Source organism: Schistocerca americana, chromosome 4 (genome assembly GCF_021461395.2).
Source record: "Schistocerca americana isolate TAMUIC-IGC-003095 chromosome 4, iqSchAmer2.1, whole genome shotgun sequence".
Taxonomy (NCBI): domain Eukaryota; kingdom Metazoa; phylum Arthropoda; class Insecta; order Orthoptera; family Acrididae; genus Schistocerca; species Schistocerca americana.
This window is the reverse complement of record NC_060122.1, coordinates 135094871-135112742: the sequence shown is the minus strand read 5'-3', so window position 1 is coordinate 135112742 and position 17872 is coordinate 135094871. Positions and strand designations below refer to the sequence as shown.

The 17872-nt window shown below is 39.5% G+C and overlaps 1 protein-coding gene across 4 annotated transcripts in view; it reads left to right on the top strand.

Moving 5' to 3' along the window:
* The window catches only part of LOC124612308 (mesoderm induction early response protein 1), a 204232-nt gene that overhangs the window by 178895 nt on the left and 7465 nt on the right, over positions 1-17872 (top strand). For all 4 annotated transcript variants that reach the window (XM_047140430.1, XM_047140428.1, XM_047140431.1 and 1 more), the window contains one exon: positions 966-1334. In XM_047140430.1, coding sequence (XP_046996386.1) covers positions 966-1334 — 369 coding nt within the window. The remainder of the gene's footprint in view (positions 1-965; positions 1335-17872) is intronic.

Sequence of the window (17872 nt, the reverse complement as noted above, 5' to 3'; positions counted from 1 at the left end):
CTCTTGTGGTCTGGAATCAAGTTTCATGGCACCCAACTTACAGCCACTTTTCGGTACACCAACACACCGCGGAGCACGTCAGAGTCAGTATGCAGTGTGGATACAGTGTCTGACACTGTTATGAGCCTGTCCACTAACTTCATGCCCTATACCCTAGCAATGTTGTTTTCATTCGTGGATGTTGGGGGATACTAACTTCAACCTTCATCCTCACCACTCCATCTTCCTTCTCTGAATACACTACGCCAGCAACCAACCATGTCATCAGACATGAACTCTTCACTGTGCCCGGTCTGTAGGTGTTCGTGGATGACAGACACAATAGCCCCACGTGCCCATATGTACCAGATAACAGCATGCACTTCCATTGATGTTTTCAGTACACTTCCACATGCCATTGTGATGTGTACTTGAATAATCTCAGGCATGTTGGTCAGCTACTACCCTCTCTCTTCTTCAATTCTCTGCACTTGCATCTTTTCTCTTCTGCTGAAGTCCCTTCCGCCATTGAATCAGTAATGGGTGTGGATTCTTATGGTATTTGTTTGTGTCATCTGGTGTACCATATTCTCTTGCAAAAACAATGACAAAACTTATTTTTGGAATGTCTTTTGTATAATATAATTAAATACCAAAGATGAACACACAATAAAAATTATGGAAGTTAATTTACTACAGTGTATTATTTACAGAGGAGTTTCTTCAGATTGGCTGTTCTTTGCCACCAGCCCCCACATTTTAAACTTATTATTATAAATAAATCTTATGATACTAATATTGACATTTTAGCCATCGACAATGAAGTTCCTAACTATGAAGTAGTTTTCCATCTAATGTGTTTCAACTAATGAATGACAGTGTAAATAGTTTTTGTAATCTCTATTTTCTGTAGTTTGATTGGTATTGATATTATAAAATATTGGAGGATGCAGTAGCCAATATAGTAAAATTTGCTATATAAATAGGCAGGTATTCCTGAGGGCTTGTGCAAGTATGATGACGCCTTGCCATATGAAAATGAAGATAAACTACTCTGGGAGCCAAATGCACTGAAGGAATCGGAGGTGGAAGATTTCCTGGTACGTGCCCAAGAGCCTTCCCTGGGTGCAGGAGTGAGTGCTATCCCAACAGGAGCACATACCCGTGATGATGAACAAGCCCTGTATCTACTGCTGCAATGTGGTTATAATGTAGAGGAGGCCTTGCGAAGACGGCGTATGAATGCTCTCCCACCTGCTGATACAATGAGCTTGTGGTCAGAAGAAGAATGCCGTAATTTTGAAAATGGGCTGCGCACATATGGGAAGGATTTTCATCTCATTCAGCAAAATAAGGTTAGTCTAGTAATTGTACATAACAGCTGGCCATGATTAAATCACTGTATGTAATCCTGTCATGCAGTAACTTTTCAGTTTCTTTATGAAGTAACTGCATCGTAATTTATTGCAATATTCTTACTCAAATTGGAGTAGTGCATTTAATATGATGTGTCATATGTGATCATCTCATTGTAAAGTAATTTGAATGCTTGTTAATCTTATGGTAGGCTGTTCAAAACTGCCGTTTTTTCACATGCTGGCAGATTTATCTAGAGAAACTGAAAATATACATGATAAAATTTGAAGTTTCATATTCATGGAAGATTGTGATTGAGCACTCGTAACAGATGAGTATTCTGTGACATACTTGAACTTCATCTCTGATATTTTCATTTCCAGAATGATGCTGTCTGATTTACATTTGGAAAATTGGAAAATAAAGGTTGACTGCTTGGTACTTGACCTATTCTGTGAGACATACTTACTAGGGGACCATGCTTACTTGTTCTTGTATACACCTTAATCTTCCTGGAATTTTTTCTATAATCCCAAATTTTCTGTTGTCTTTCTTTTTCACATGTTTTATAAGAATATTAATAAGTACAATATGTTTAGCATTACTTCAGTTTATTTACACTGTAGGTAATGTAAAAATTGAAAATAAGAAGTGTTTCCACATGGGGACACGTCCTCACAATCCTCAGATTACTATTTTGTACTCTTTCCGCTGCACCAACTGCTGCCTAGAAACTAAGATCTTGCCTCGCCCATCCTGTTCCAGAAAAGCTATTTTTTGTAGACGCTTGGCCATCTGGAGCTCCCACTCCCATCACTTTTCATTCCTGCCCAAGTCCGCATGTACCATAAATTTGGACAAAATCAGTGATGACGAACAGATGTATTCCCTTTGCTAGAAAGCTCACGTGATTGAATGTTGGCTACAGGCGGCAAAATCATCTTTAGAATTTTTGTTCGGTGTTCACTCGTTATTCGTCAAGAAAATTCATTTCAGAACACACACACTTCTGAGGAATTAAAATCATTTTGACCCTCATTGCATTCAGTATAAATTGTATTTTCTGGTATTAGTCTGGCAAGGACGAAATTGCACAAGTGGTACTTCCAGGTAGAATTTATATGGTAAAATAAGCAAGATTTCTGATTTTGAATCTATAAAAGCAACCACTGTATATGTCACAAAATGCATATACTAATTTGCGTTCAGGGTCTCTATAACTTTACTTGTATGAATCATATGATGATCATTCAGAAAGAAGTGAACAAAATCAACAAAACAGACTATGTTGTCATGACTGGTGATTTTAATGCAAGAGTAGGATATCTACCTACACCGATCAGCCAGAACATTATGACCTCGGACCTACTATCAGTATAAACCCATCAGGCGATAGCAGCATCATCTGGTGAGGAATGACTGCTAGTCAGACACATGCACCAAGCATGTAGTATCTGTGAGCGTGTTGTCTGTGTGTAGAATGGGGAAGGTGTGCGATCTGTCTGAGTTCGACCAATGGCAGACTGTAATGGCACAGAGGCTCAGCACGAGCATTTCGGAAACTGCATGACTTGTTGGATGTTCGAAGAGTGCTGTGGTGAGTGTCTTCAACACGTGGTGAAACCAAAGTGAAACCACATCCAGGCGTCTTGGGGTTTCGCAATCGCCCCTCATCAAAAGATGTCGAACGTTGTATGCCGAGCATACTGGTAAAACAGGACAGACGGTGAACTGTGTGTATGAACACAGTTTACCAATCACTTCTAACAGTGGGCTGCCACAGCAGATGACCCTTACATCTACCAGTGTTAACACCAAAACATAGGAATCTATGACTGAAATGGGCTTGTGACCATCGACACTGGTTGTTGGTGCAGTGGCAGTGGTGCATGGTCTGATAAATCCCAATACCTTCATCATCATGCTCGTGGGAGGATGTGAATGTGTCATCTTCCAGGGAACAGCTCCTTGACACCTGTACTGTGGGATGGAGACAAGCTGGCAGTGGCTCAGTCTTGCTCTGGGGAACATTAACATGGGCATCCATGGGTCCAATGGAACTCGTGCAAGGCACTGTGATGGCCTTCATAACAATTGTGTTTCCCGATGGCAGTGGCATTTTTCAGAAAGATGATGTACCATGTCACAAGGTCAGGAGTGTGATGGAGTGGTTCTAGGAACACAGAGGCGAGCTCCAATTGATGTGCTGGCCCCTGGCGCCAGATCAGAACCCGATGGAACACACCTGGGATGTGATTGAACATGGCATCAGAGCTCATCGCCCTCCTTCCCTGCATGTATGGGAAGAAGGTGACGTGTGTGTGTGTGTGTGTGTGTGTGTGTGTGTGTGTGCGTGCGTGCATGCAGAAGTGGTGCCAGCTCCCTTAGGCGACATACCAAGGCCTCATTGCTTCCAAGCCCTGACACATCACTGCTGTTATCTGTGTCAAAGGTGGACATACCAGCTATTAGATAAGTGGTTGTAAGGTTCTGGCTGATCAGTGTATACCAGGAATAGTTGGACTATTTGGAGAAAAGACTCTTAATAGTAATGCACTGGAATTACGCCAGCTTGCCTTCTTCAGTAATTTTCAAATTACTAACACATTTTACAGAAAGAAAGACATTCACAAGGATTAAGCTTTGTGATTGATTATATACTAACTAATGATAAAATGAAGAATCTTATCCAAGGTATATGTGTTTATAAAGGAAGCGACATAGGTAGTGACCACTTTGTTTTAGGCAGTAAGATATGGCTACTATCAAATTGAAAGAAAACAAAGAAACTCCAAAAGAAGTCACAACATCAGCTGCTCAGAAACATTTTCTGTTGTAGTTTAGCATTAGGAAACATTATCAGTGAAGGCTACAAGAAAAGCTTACTTCACTACCAATCAATTGAGACATCAATATAGAATGGAATAATATCAGAGCCTGTATATTGAAGCAGCGTCAGAAGCACTTGGCGATCAGAACAAACCAAATGGGAAAAAAATGAGTCAGAATTTGGAACATAGAAATTAAAGAAGCCATTAAAGAAAAACAAATAGGTTGTTTGAAGTTTCTGCAGACAAAAACATCAGAGAGCTGGGGAACATACAAAATAAAAAGGAATGCAACAAAACAGATAATGCACAAAGCTCACCAAGAGTCTTGGGACTCATTCGTTAGCATGTTAGAACTTGTTATACAGACTTGCAGTGTATACAGATGGCACTAGACAAAGTATGTACAATGAAACAATAGATCCAGTTGCTATGCAGCAAGTACAAAAGCTTTGAAAGGCAGGAATAACAGAAAAGCTACTGGTATAGATGGAATATATGCAGAATTAATTAGATATGAAGGGTTACCAATTGACGAAAAACTTCTACAATTAATGAATGAATGTTTGATGAACTGCAAGATCCCAGACCCTTGGTATACAGCATAAGTAATCTCTCTCTTCTAAAAAGGGAAATATAATGTCTCTTCTAAAAAGGGAAGTATAATGACTGTAAAAATTATCATGGCATAAGTCATCTAAAAACTGGCCACAAACTGTACTCAAAGATAATCAATAACCTCATAAAGAATATCACAAAAGCTATTATTTCTGAATAACAAGATGGATTTAGACCAAGTCATTCAAGCACAGACAGTGTGCTTGTAATTCAAAAAACATTATTGGTATAGAAACCCATGAGGCCTTTGTCAGCCTTGAGAAGGCTTTTGATCATGGTGACAGCCTATGTGGAAGATTGTCTGAATGTAAATATGCTTATCACCTAATAGAGAATGAAAAGTTTTTACTAAACTACACACATTGTAATAAACACTGGTGGGATTCGATAATAAGAAATAATTATTAACCAATGTGTTAGACAAGGATGTGGATTACAACCTACCCTCTTTAATATTTACATTGACTTTGTTTTTCACAAATGGAAATTAAAAGTAAACAAAAGAATTAAACTAATGAATGAGGAATATCTGAAAGTACTTTTGTTTACTGATGACATCGTTACTGTTTGAAAGACTGAAGATGTTCTCCAAAGGTCAGTATACCAGCTGAACTCAATTTGCAAGAAGTACAACTTTAAAATTTCTAGCAAGAAAACTAAAATAATGACATTCTGAGGAAAATATACAATCAGCCAAAAATGTTTTTGATAGGCCTAATTCAGTTTTAGAACAAGTCTCCGAAATCTCTTATTTAGGCTGTGCTATAAGTTTTGGTTTTATCTCTGATATTGAAAATAAAATACACAAATTTCAAGCTGTCCGCGGTACAATTGGCAAAACATTTGGCCCAAAGTACAAAAAGAGACCATCATAAAATTCTGTAATGCAATGGCACTTCCTACACTATCCTATGGAAGTGAAGGCTGGTTTACCCAAAAAAAGAAATAATTCAAACAGCAGAGAGGAGATTCCTAAGAAAGACAGAGAGCTGCACAAGAAGAGACATGATTAGAAGAAACAAAGATGTTAAGACGGAAGTAAATATTTTCAACATGAATGAAAAAATTCAAAAATGTTGTACATATTGGAGAGAGCACCTCATGAGAATGCCAGGTCACAGAATTCCCCAGAACATCCTGAACTACAAGGTGAATGGAGGAAAGAGATATTGGATGTCCTCGAGAAAGAAGGGAGTGATTTTGTTTGTGAGATCAGAACAAGCAACAGCCGAATCCTGGAAAGGTAGATGATGATGATGATGATGATGATGAATCATTATGTAGTAAGAAAAGAATTTAAATAAAGTATACTATCACAGTCCAAAAACATCTTACACCCTCTTTATTTTGCTGAGTTTAAGGGAAAGAACTATTATTTCAAAGTTATTTGTGAAATTGTGTGTGATTTTAGAGGGTATTTTTGGTCTGTCATTCCAACTACAAAAAATGAGTCATATTTTCAATAGACGCATTTTGCTTTATTGGGGTAAATCATCAGCAGTGGTCTGTAATTAAGTTATTTACATTTTGATTTGCTTTTTAGATCATCAAACAGTTAGTTAAGAATAGGTTGATTTGTACTTATGGTGGTTTTTCAGCTGATTTCTCACTTACATCTGATCTGCTAGCACATCGATGTTTTTCTGTTTTTGACACTGATAATTTTCGTCTAATTTTTAGATGTTCTGCAGAACTATGCATTTTGCACACCACACTTTTACGTACACCATTGTGTTCTGTTTCTTTTTGTATTTCAAGTATGTGTTGTTTGTGTTCTGTAGTGTTGCCAACATAACTTTTCCACTGCTCTGTTTTTGACCTACAACATTTTTTTTATTTAGATTGTTGTGTGTGTGTAATTTTATTTTATGATGTTTCTGTGTATTTATGTACTATGACTGTAACAGTAGAGAAGCAATAGCGATGTAGAGGGCTTTTTCTTTTTTTTTTTTTTAAGCGGAGGGGTGAAACCATGATGAGTGGACATAAGCATATAACAGTGTGATGAAGTGTGAGTTAGAAGCGAAGGTGAGGAGTGAGAAGTGAAATGAAATTAGGGGGAAGGGGGGGGGCTAGAATGGAAAAGGCTCTTTTGTTTTTCATGCAATTTCATAAATTATTCTATATAGAGTCAGGTTTCCAATATTTATCTGGTCATTGAGCAACTGTTTATTTTGTGTTAATGCTTTTTGTATCTGGAAATTTTCTTGGAAAGGGAGCAGGTACCTGTCTATTGATTTTTATGATATTCATATTGTTTTCAATATTGCTTGTCTATGGTGTTCTTCTTTTAGATGATCCGCAAATGTTGAATGATTTGTACCATATTTGAATGCTCTGATATGTTCTTTATATCTTGTGTCAAATGTCCTGCCAGTCATTCCAATGTATATCTTCTCACAATCTCTGCAACTGAGCTGATAGATACCACATTTTTGGTATCTGTTTGGTTTTGATTTTAGTTTTGGGATTTTCTTTTGTATGGAACTGTTTGTTTTGTAAGCAATGTTTATGCCTTGTTTTTTGAATATGTTTCCTATTTTATGAGTGAATTTGCTGTGGTAGGTAATTCTATGCCATCTTCTTGTTGCAGTGCAACTTGTACGAGTTAGTGTGTTTTGGTTAGTTTTTTTCATTATTTGTCTTTTTATTTTTTTGTTTAGTTTGTCTACCAATGTTTCTTTGTGTCCTTTTTTTAATGCTATTTGTTTTATAATGGCTATAACTCTTTCTGGTAATTAGAATTGTTTAGGGGGATCCTGTACAGCCTGTTTAACATGTATCTGATTTCTGCATGTTTGTGGTCCCGTGGGTGGTTTGAAGTTGCGTTTAAGATGTCACTTGTTGTGGGTTTTCTGTATATGTCAAATGTGTGTTTATTATTGCCTTGTTTTTTTAACACAAACAACAACACAACCTTGAAGCACAAAAAGAAACAGAATACAGTGGTGTGCATAAAAGTGTGGTGTGCGAAATGCATAGTGCTGTAGAACATCTAAAAATTAGACTAAAATTATCAGTGGCAAAAACAGAAAAACATCGATGTGCTAGCTGACCACATTTCCAGATGTAAGTGAGAAATCAGCCGAAAAATCACCATAACTACAAATGAACCTATTCTTAAAAAACTGTTTTTTGATCTAAAAAGGAAATCAAAATGTAAATAACTTAATTACAGACCACTGATGATGCTTTAACTCAGTAAAGTGAAACTCATCTGGTGAAAAAAAACACGCATTTTTGTAGTTGCAACAACAGACCAAAACCACCCACAAGAATTATAAAGCAACTACAGACACTATGGCCACATAAATGAAGAATTTAATGTCGCCTTGTCAAGCATTTCCAGTTGGCCTCTATTACCAGTTCAAGAAGATTCATTTTAATTTGTATAAAACAGTTGGAACCATCAGATACAATAACCATTGTAAACATAATGATCTTATGCCAAAATACATAAATGTAAACATCAAAAACAGTTTGAAAGCAGCAAAACTTGCCAGACAGGCAGCTAAAAATGTCTGGTTGAAACACAAAATTAAATCACTATATAGAAAGAAACAGACGTTAAATGATGAATTATATTAAATTCATCTTCATCTAGCCCAACAGTTGAATAATCCAGATATTTTTCCTTCCATTGTTGAAAAAGTCAAAAGCTGCACATGCAGAGCTATAAATAAAATCCGACTAGAGCATAATACGAAAATTGAAAATCTAAAATTGCACCAAGCAAAAGCCCATAACAGCAAACATGTAAACACACAATTTCTGTTCTAGGGTGGTCAATATTACCGATATAACACTAAATGAAAACGAAAAACAGCTCTTAGGAAAATATCTAAAACACAGTGTTGACTCACCAGCAAATGAACAACAGATACAAAATCTCAATATAAAATCTGAATATATTCTCACTATAGAAGAAATAAATAAAAACAGTAGTGTAAACACAGGGCTAACTAGGGAGTTAATAAAACAAAGATATTAAAAACATAGCAAAAAAAAAAAACTGCAAACAGAAAATGTCATTATAACAAAATCTGACAAAGGTAATAGTGTTGTCTTAATGAAAACAAAAGAATACATGAAAAAACAGAAGAATTCATCAGCAAAAACAACATAAAAAAGTTAAAATAAAACCCAACTAACAGATTTCAAACACATGTTAAAAACACATTCAAAAACATAGAGTATATATTTACAGACAGAGAGAAACAGAGACTTAAAAACACCCTCAAGCCGACAACATCAGATGTCAACCAAAGGTCCATAAAGAAAATTATCCAGTCCGTCCAATAGCAAATTTCAGAGTAGTTCCTACTACATACCTGCTATAAATAATTAAAAAAAAAAAAACAGGGGCACAGCTCACCCAGTATTATAAACTAGAAAATGATAGAACAGTCAGAAATACCTCTCAACTGGTAGAACATATAATAGACACTAAAATCCCTGACACAGCAACATCGCTCTACTTTGATGTAGAAAGTAAGTACAGTTACATCCCTGTTAATGAAACTATAAAAATAATTGAAGAAAACCTGAAAACACACAACCAGCTACCCCATGAACACACAGATTAAACTATAAAATTGTTACAGTTAATAACACAAGAAAATTATTTTTAATTCAATCAAGAACACTACATACAAGAAGAAGGCTTACCCATGGGTTCACCTATCTCAGGAACATTAGCCAACCTTTCATGAATCACATAGAAAAATTAATATTTAAAGTCATAACAACAAAGAAAAGTTACAATGTCATCTACTGGCACAGATGCATGGATAACATAATATGCATGGTAGATTAACCTAAAAACAGAATATAGCAACTACAGAGAGACATAACTGCTGTACACAAAAACATAAAGTTCACAATAGAAGAACAAGAAAACACCCTCAATTTTTTAGACATAACCATAAGAAAAGACAATAATAAACACACATTTGACATACACAGAAAACCCACAACAAGTGACATTATCTTAAATGCAACTTCAAACCACCCAACAGCAAACAAACACATGGTAAACAGGCTGAACAGGATGCCCCTAAACAATTCTAATTACCAGAAAGAGTTAGCCATTATAAAACAAATAGCATTAAAAAAAGGACACAAAGAAACATTGGTAGACAAACTAAACAAAAAAATAAAAAGACAAATAATGAAAAAAAAAACTAACCAAAACACACTAACTCGTACAAGTTGCACTGCAACAAGAAAACGGCATAGAATTACCTACCACAGCAAATTCACTCATAAAATAGGAAACACATTCAAAAAACAAGGCATAAACATTGCTTACAAAACAAACGGTTCCATACAAAAGAAAATCCCAAAACTAAAATCAAAACCAAACAGATACCAACAATGTGGTATCTATCAGCTCAGTTGCAGAGATTGTCAGAAGATGTAAATTGGAATAACTGGCATGACATCTGACACAAGTTATAAAGAACATATCAGAGCATTCAACTATGGTACAAATCATTCAGCATTTGCGGATCATCTAAAAGAAGAACACCATAGACCAAGCAATATTGAAAACAATATGAATATCATAAAAACCGGAAAAGACAGAAATCTCCTCGCTTTCCAAGAAAATTTCCACATACAAAAAACATTAACACAAAATAAACAGTTGCTCAATGACCAGATAAATATTGGAAACCAGACACTATATAGAATAATTGATGAAATTGCATCAAAAAGAAAAGAGCCTTTTTCATCCTTCACCCCCTCCCACAACCCCCCCCCCCCCCCCCCCCCCACAACCCCCCTTCCCCCACCCACAGTTTCATTTTCATTTCGCTTCTCACCTTCTCCTCTAACTCCTCCTGAAGGATGACCCATCCATCTTGACGCAGAACAGGTGTTTGGGTATCACGTGATGCCCAGCCCCGGGTTGGCAAGTAGGGTTTGCATGTACCCCCTGGTACAGGCGAGGCCCAGGGATTGGTAATAGCCTAAGCTATTACCTTCACTAATTGGCAATGGATCCCTCTTTCAAGAGTTAGAGAGGTGTGACCTGAGGTGTGAAAACAATCACCTAAGGCAGGTGAGCCTCCTCGGGAGGGGGGGGTCCATGGGAATGAGTGTGCCATTGGAGACACTGGCAGTAATGGGGATTTTCTCACAATGAGCCAATCACCATCTCAGTCAATGTCTGCTAAATGTAAATGCAATGAGGGTAAAGATTCCAAGACTCTCCCAGCTGCACCTCAGCTCCTCATGGTATCATGTACTGAAGGAGGTCAGTCCTTTGCTAATCTTAATCCATTTAGTATTGGGAAAGGTGTTTATGCAATTGCCAGCCCTGTGAAAATTGTGCTATTGTTTACGTAATTTCGCTTTGCTTTTGGAGACAACTTGTGATTCTCAAGCCCGCCAGAGTTATCCTGTTTGTGGTGAGGACTGTCAAACATTGAATTCTTCGCATGGTGTTATTTACACTAGGCTGCTCGATGGTCTGACTGAGGAAGAAATCCAAACTTACCTCTCCAATCAGAGTGTCACTGCAGCCCAGCAGGTAATGAAAAAGGTTGATACAAACGTAGTGCCTACATGCGCACTTTCCTCACGTTTGAGAGACTAGTGCTTCCATCAAAAATCAAAGCAGGCTATGAAATCATCGCAGTTCAACTGTACATTCCAAACCTGATGCACTGCCACCAGTTCAGCTGTACAAACACACTTGAATGTCCTGTGAAAACACAGCCAAATATGTTGCTTTTGGTAAGGATACTCATGAGTGCGATTGCCTGCCTCCTTCCCCCCCGCTGTATCAGTTGCAATGGTGACCTTGCAGCCCCATCCAGAGACCTGTGTATCTCAATGAGCGAGCTGTCCAGAAGATACAGATGAAGTAAAAATTGTCTTACCCTGTTGCTCGCAAGTTATTGGCTAGTCAGAAGCCCTGCATTTTACCATCTGGAACTTACAGTACTATTCTAGCTGCATCTCGTTCCACGAAGGATATGGCCATGCAGACTTGCGACCTGAAATTCAGCTCTGGGATTTTAAATTTCCCCAGTGTTAGGGTAGCATCCCCACCTCCTTCTCCTCCAGCTGTGCAACAGGCCAGCAAATCTTTGTGTCCAGTGCCAAAATCAGCTGCTACACAACCAACAGGTCGGAAAGAACAGAAGGGATACTCCCGTGAAGACTTTTTACGTTCCTCCAGCCAGCAGACATCTGAGTCATCATCTGCCAACCGCAAAGGCCTCAAGAAATCAAATGAAGGCAAACTGTCGTCTCCTCCTTGACTCAGAGATCCTCTTCAATGGTGTTGCTGCGTGATACCCAGCCGACCTCCATTTCGCCAGTGCACACCGCCAACCATTTTTCTGATCTGGAATTTGCAGGCCGACCCAGTGAGACTGCCGACACCTCTATAGAGCTCATGAACCATGATCTGCACCCTGTAGCAGTGAGTCTTCGAAGACTGGCGCTCGGCAGCCGCCAAGGTCACAACCCTTCATTTTTTCCATCCTGCCCATTCTCCGTCATCTCTCTCCTCCAAAGGAATGTTCACAGCATTAAATCCAACAAGCAGGAATCATGGCTGCCCTTGGCATTGCAGTGCCAACTTGTTTTCTGCTCCGGGAAAAAAAATTACGTCCTCACGACCACTTTGACCTCTTGCAGTTCTTTCCGATCCATTTTGACCTTACCCTTGAGGACAGCATTCCATCTCAAGGAGGAGTCATGCTGCTATTCCTGGATGATGTTCATGGTCAAACCATCTGACTGAACACCTGCTGCAAGCTGTTGCAGTCCACATTTTTCTTCCTCACTTCATCTTTTCTCTTTGTACCATCTACAGCCCCCCATCATTCAGTGTCAGCAGGGCAGACTTCCTCCAGCTTACTGGGCAACTTCCACACTCCATTTTGCTGCTCAGTAACTTTAATGAACACCATTCCCATTGGGGCTCTTCCAGATCCTGTTTGAAAGGTGCCCTCTTGACTGACCTTCTCAATCATGTCAACCTCATATACCTTGATGCTGGAGCAGCCATGTTCCATTCAGAAACCATGCACATTCTTTGGGATAGCAAAATAGCTACCAGGATTTCATTTACTTGTTCTTTTAACAGTTCTACTCCATCTTCTGTCGTATGGGCCAACCTCCGACAGCTCTCTGGGACCAAGGTCCATTCCCCAATACCCCGCGTGATCATAGCAGATGATGCCATTTTGGACCCCATTGTTATCTCCAACACCTTTGGCCATTATTTTGTGGCGATTTCGACTCCACCCACTATTACCCTGCCTTCCTCCATTGGAAATGAGTAGAGGAGGCTCAGGTGATACCCTTCTCCTCTCAGAATCGTAAATGCTACCATGCTGCCTTTACTATGAGGGAGCCTGATCATGTTCTCACTTCACCCTAATCTTCCACCTCAGGGCCAGCTGATATTCACTTTCAGATGTTGCAGCACCTTTCTCTTGTAGAAAAGCACTTTCTCCTTCATATGTAGAGTTGCATCTGGGCAGATGGCACGTTTCCCAGATGCCGGCATGAAGCCACTGTTGTATGCATACCTAAGCCCGATAAGGACAAACACCTTCCTTCTAGCTACTGCCACATTTCTCTCACCAGGTTTGTTTGCAAGATGATGGAATGTATGATTCATGCCCCTGTCTGGTATGGTGGCTCGAGCCTCGCACTTTACTAACCACTGTTCAATGAGGATTTTGAGTGCACCATTCTTCAGTTGCCAATGTTATCACTTTGTCAACCCAAGTTATGAACGGTTTTCTGCAGAAATACCAGACTGTGGCTATGTTTTTTTATTTGGAGAAAGCCTGTGACACGTGCTGGAGGACTGGTATCCTACCTAGTCTCTACACATGGGGCTTCCGAGGCCACCTGAGAGTTTTCAAAGTATGTGTGGGTTCTACCTTGTCAGACAGCTTTATCCAGGAAAAGTTGCCTCAGAGCTCCATCCTGAGCATAGTTATCTTTGCTATAGCTATTAACCCTATTAGGACCTGTGTCCCACCAGACATCTCTCACTCCCTTTTTGTTGACGATTTTGTAGTCTATTGCACATCGACAATGGCTCCCCCCCTTCTCTGCTGTTTGTATGAATTTCTGGCGGTGCAGCAGGTTTCTCTTCCACTGTCTTTGCATCTTGGGCTTGTTGCTCTTCCATTCACTGAAATTACAAAATTCTTGGGGCTCACGGTTGATGGAAAACTTTGTAGGTCCTCTCTTGTGTCTTACCTGGCCGCCCGCTGTACTTGGTCCCTGAGTGTCCTAGTGTCCGAAGCAGTACTTCCTGGGGAGCGGGAAGGATCACCCTCCTCAATTTGTACTGATCCCTTGTCCGTTCGAAACTTGAGTGTGTGTTTCGTTTATGAATCTGCACATCTGTTTATCTTATGCCATGTAATACAATCCACCATCATGGAATCCGTTTGGCCACTGGCGCCTTTTGCAGTAGGCCAGTTGAGAGTCTCTATGCAGAAGCTGTCGAACTACCATTGTCATACCGATGTGATGCTCCCCTCAGTGGATACGCATGCCTTTTGTCGGGCGTGCCCAGCCACCCATCCAATGCCTCCTTCTTAGAGCACGTCCCTTTTCTGTTACCTCCTGGAGTTCATTTTCAGCAAGTGCTGCAGTAGTTTAACTTCACGCTACCTGCCACATTCCCGATGGGTGTGACCCTTTCACTACCTTGTCTTCATGTGGCCACCTATGTTCACCTTGAACTTCATTCGCTTCTTAAGGCAACTACTCTAGATTTGATCTGTTGCTGTAAATTTCTCAACCATCACACGGAATTTAGCAATAGTACCTTTGTGTACACTGATGACTCTCGGACTGACCATGGCATCGGGTGCGCCTTTGTCATAGGCACCAGTGATCTTCGATATCGGCTTTCAAAATATTTCTCAGTATTTACAGCAGAGCTCTTAAGTCCTATGTCAGGCCATGCACTGCGTCCAGCGACACAGACTTTTCAATTGTGTTGTCTGCTCCAGTCTTTCAATGCCCTTCAGGGCCTCTGTGTGCTGTACACAGTCCATCCCTTAGTGCAACGGGTCCAAGGAAGCTTCCACTTGCTCGCTCTTCAGGGAGCCACTATGATTTTTATGTGGGTCCCTGGTCACACCAGTCTGACGGGGAACGAGACTGCAGGTGCTGCTGCCAAGGCTGCAGTCCTCCTGCTGCAGCCTGCTAGTTCTTCCGTTCCTTCCGGTATTCTCTTTGTCATCATCTGTCAGCAAGTGGTGTACCTTTGGCATCAATACTGGTCTCCCCTTCATGGGAACAAGCTCCAAAGCATTAAACCTCTCCCAGCAGCTTGGCTGACCACCTCTCAGCCCTCTCGGCGCAAGGAGACATTTTAGCTAGGTTGCGTTTGGGTGCTGTCGTTTTAACCATCACCATTTGTTAAGTGTTGGTCCCCCACCAATTTTGTTGTGCATTGTCATCAGCCTTTGACAGTTCACTACTTCCTAACTGAACGCCCTTTTTTAATCACTTACATTCTACTGTATGTTTGCCATCATGAATTATTGGCTGTTTTAGCAAACAACACACAGGTTGCCGACCACGTTTTACTTCCTATCCACTGTAGCAGTATGGTGAAGGACATTTAATCTTTAGTTCGGGACATTCTTTGTCTCTATGGTGTATTTTGTGCATGTTTCTCCAAGAGGAAATCCTTGTTCTTAGTTCTCTATCCTTCCATCGATTGGGCTTATCATGTAGTCAGTTTTATATGACCTAACATAAAGTGGAGTTTTCAATGTCTAAGTAAACACTTTGTGGAGGTGATATAAGGCTTATGAGAAAACTCCAATAAGTACACAAGTCTGTAAGAGATACAAGATGACCCATAGAACACAGACCTGAAAAAGTGAATAATGAGACAGAAATTTGAAAGAGAAGAAAGATAGTAGTGACGAGAGAAGTGATAAGAAAGAGGGATTGAACTCAAAACTGTCTTGCATAAGAAGAAATGAAGTGTGCTTTTCTGTACAAAGTGCTTGTTGGTAGTGGACTAACAGGATGAAAAAAGTGAACTAATTCACTAAGCTAAAAGTAAGTTTTAGCTAAATGTGATAAATAGAGCCTGAATTTCCATGCAAGTGCTTGTTGCATTTGTGGGAATTCCAGGATGGAATATCAGCAATATAAGGTAAAGGGTAGATTGCTACTCTCCATAAAAATGAAATGTTGAGCTGCAGACAGGCACAGTGAAAAGAGTTATACATTCAGCTTTCAGCAAAAGCCTTTGTGAGAAAAGAAAGTGCGTGCGCGCGCGCACACACACACACACACACACACACACACACACACAGATGGCTGCTATCTCTGGCAAGAGCTGTGCCTGTCTGCAACTCTAGGTGTCATCTTTATGGCGAGTAACAGTTTAGCCTTTTCCTAACTTTGTTGCATGTATATATGTTCAGCAGTTTGTGATGTAAATAGATATTTTGGAGATTTAATTGACATAACTACATGAATTTAGACATTTTTTTCTTTATCGATTTGAGCCTTTATGGACTTGATGGACCTAGTGTCTAGGTCTTGTTCTTTTTCCAGCTTTGACCTCCTGCCGGTATCTTCTGAGCCCATCAGGAAGTGCCTGTTAATGCTCTTCGGATGAAGGTCCTCTCCGTCTTTTGGATGTTGATGCCATTTTAAAACCTTGGTAGTTGTTCACCAATCTTCTAAATTTGTTCCTGTCAGGAATTTCTTTCTCTGGGATACCAATCTGCCTAAGATCTTTTTCACATTCTTCGAACCATCTCGGCCTTGTTTTCTTAGATTGGATGAAACTCCATATTCTTTTTGTTAGTCGATCACCATACATCCTCATGAGATGACCGTAAAATAACAATCGTCTCTTCTTAATGGATGCTGTTATAGGCTCTGTCTTGCTCTACAAGTCCCCATTTTCTCTCATTCGCCGTTGTCCATCAACCCATCCATTACCTATGATTTTCCTAAATATCCTATACTTTCGCTTTTCCAGCCACTCAGCTTGACCTTGTCTATTCATGGTCAAAGTTTCAGATGCATATAACCCCTCAGGTTTTACAACTGTATTATAATGTTGGAACTTGGCCCCTATACTCATAGACTTTTTGTTATAGGTATTCTTTGTCAATTGGTATTTATAATACCTACTACGTCTTTTTCTGGTCTCATTGCAAATGCTGGACTAACTTGTGTTGCATCACTTTGTTGTCTGTCTGTCCAACTGTTAAGAACCCTTTTTCTGTGGAATTGATACAGATATCAAATTCAAATTTATGTCACATACTAAGGTGAATGGTCCCTTGGCATTGTAAAAAATTTAAGCTTTTAAGTCACTACAGTCAAAAGATATGGTGATTTATGTTGCATATTTTGATACTCGCAAACTCACTCATTAAAATCTGTAGGATACATACTGTTGATCTAGAATCATGAATTTTGGCAAGAAGCAAGGTTTCGCAGTACAGGTATATCATACGGAAGTCTTGGAATTCCCGGGATCTATATCTTGCCAATATCAATATCAATAACAGGCAAAAATTGTCAAAGATTTTTGATTCCCGAGATGGTTGAACTATCTGCTTACGTAATTAAGTTTGTACGGAACCCTCAGGGTGCGAGTCCTACTTGCACTTGGACAGTTTTTTTGTGCCAAAAATACATGAGTAATTTCATGAATTTTGTTACAATCTGTAAACTTCATAGTGATCTCAAGTGCCCTAATTTGACTTGTTAAATGTGTGTAGAAGTCAGTATACTTCATGGTGATAAATTTAAGTCCAAAATATTCTAATGTTGTTAACGGATGCTGCCACATGTATGACGAAGGCCAGGAAAACATTTAAAATGCATATTTTATGCTAACCTAAAATGTGTTACATCCTTAGCCCACGCTTTAAATCATGTAGTTGAAGCAGTATGTCGAAAATATGATAATGTGATTCTGCTAATGTCCTCCACAAACAAAGTAAACTGAGACACAAAATACAAGGGTATGATGTAATGACAGCTGTAACTAAGTCATACGCAGACTTTCTTTCCTATTCAAGATATTCTTGGAAGCACCTGTCCCTGTGGCCGCA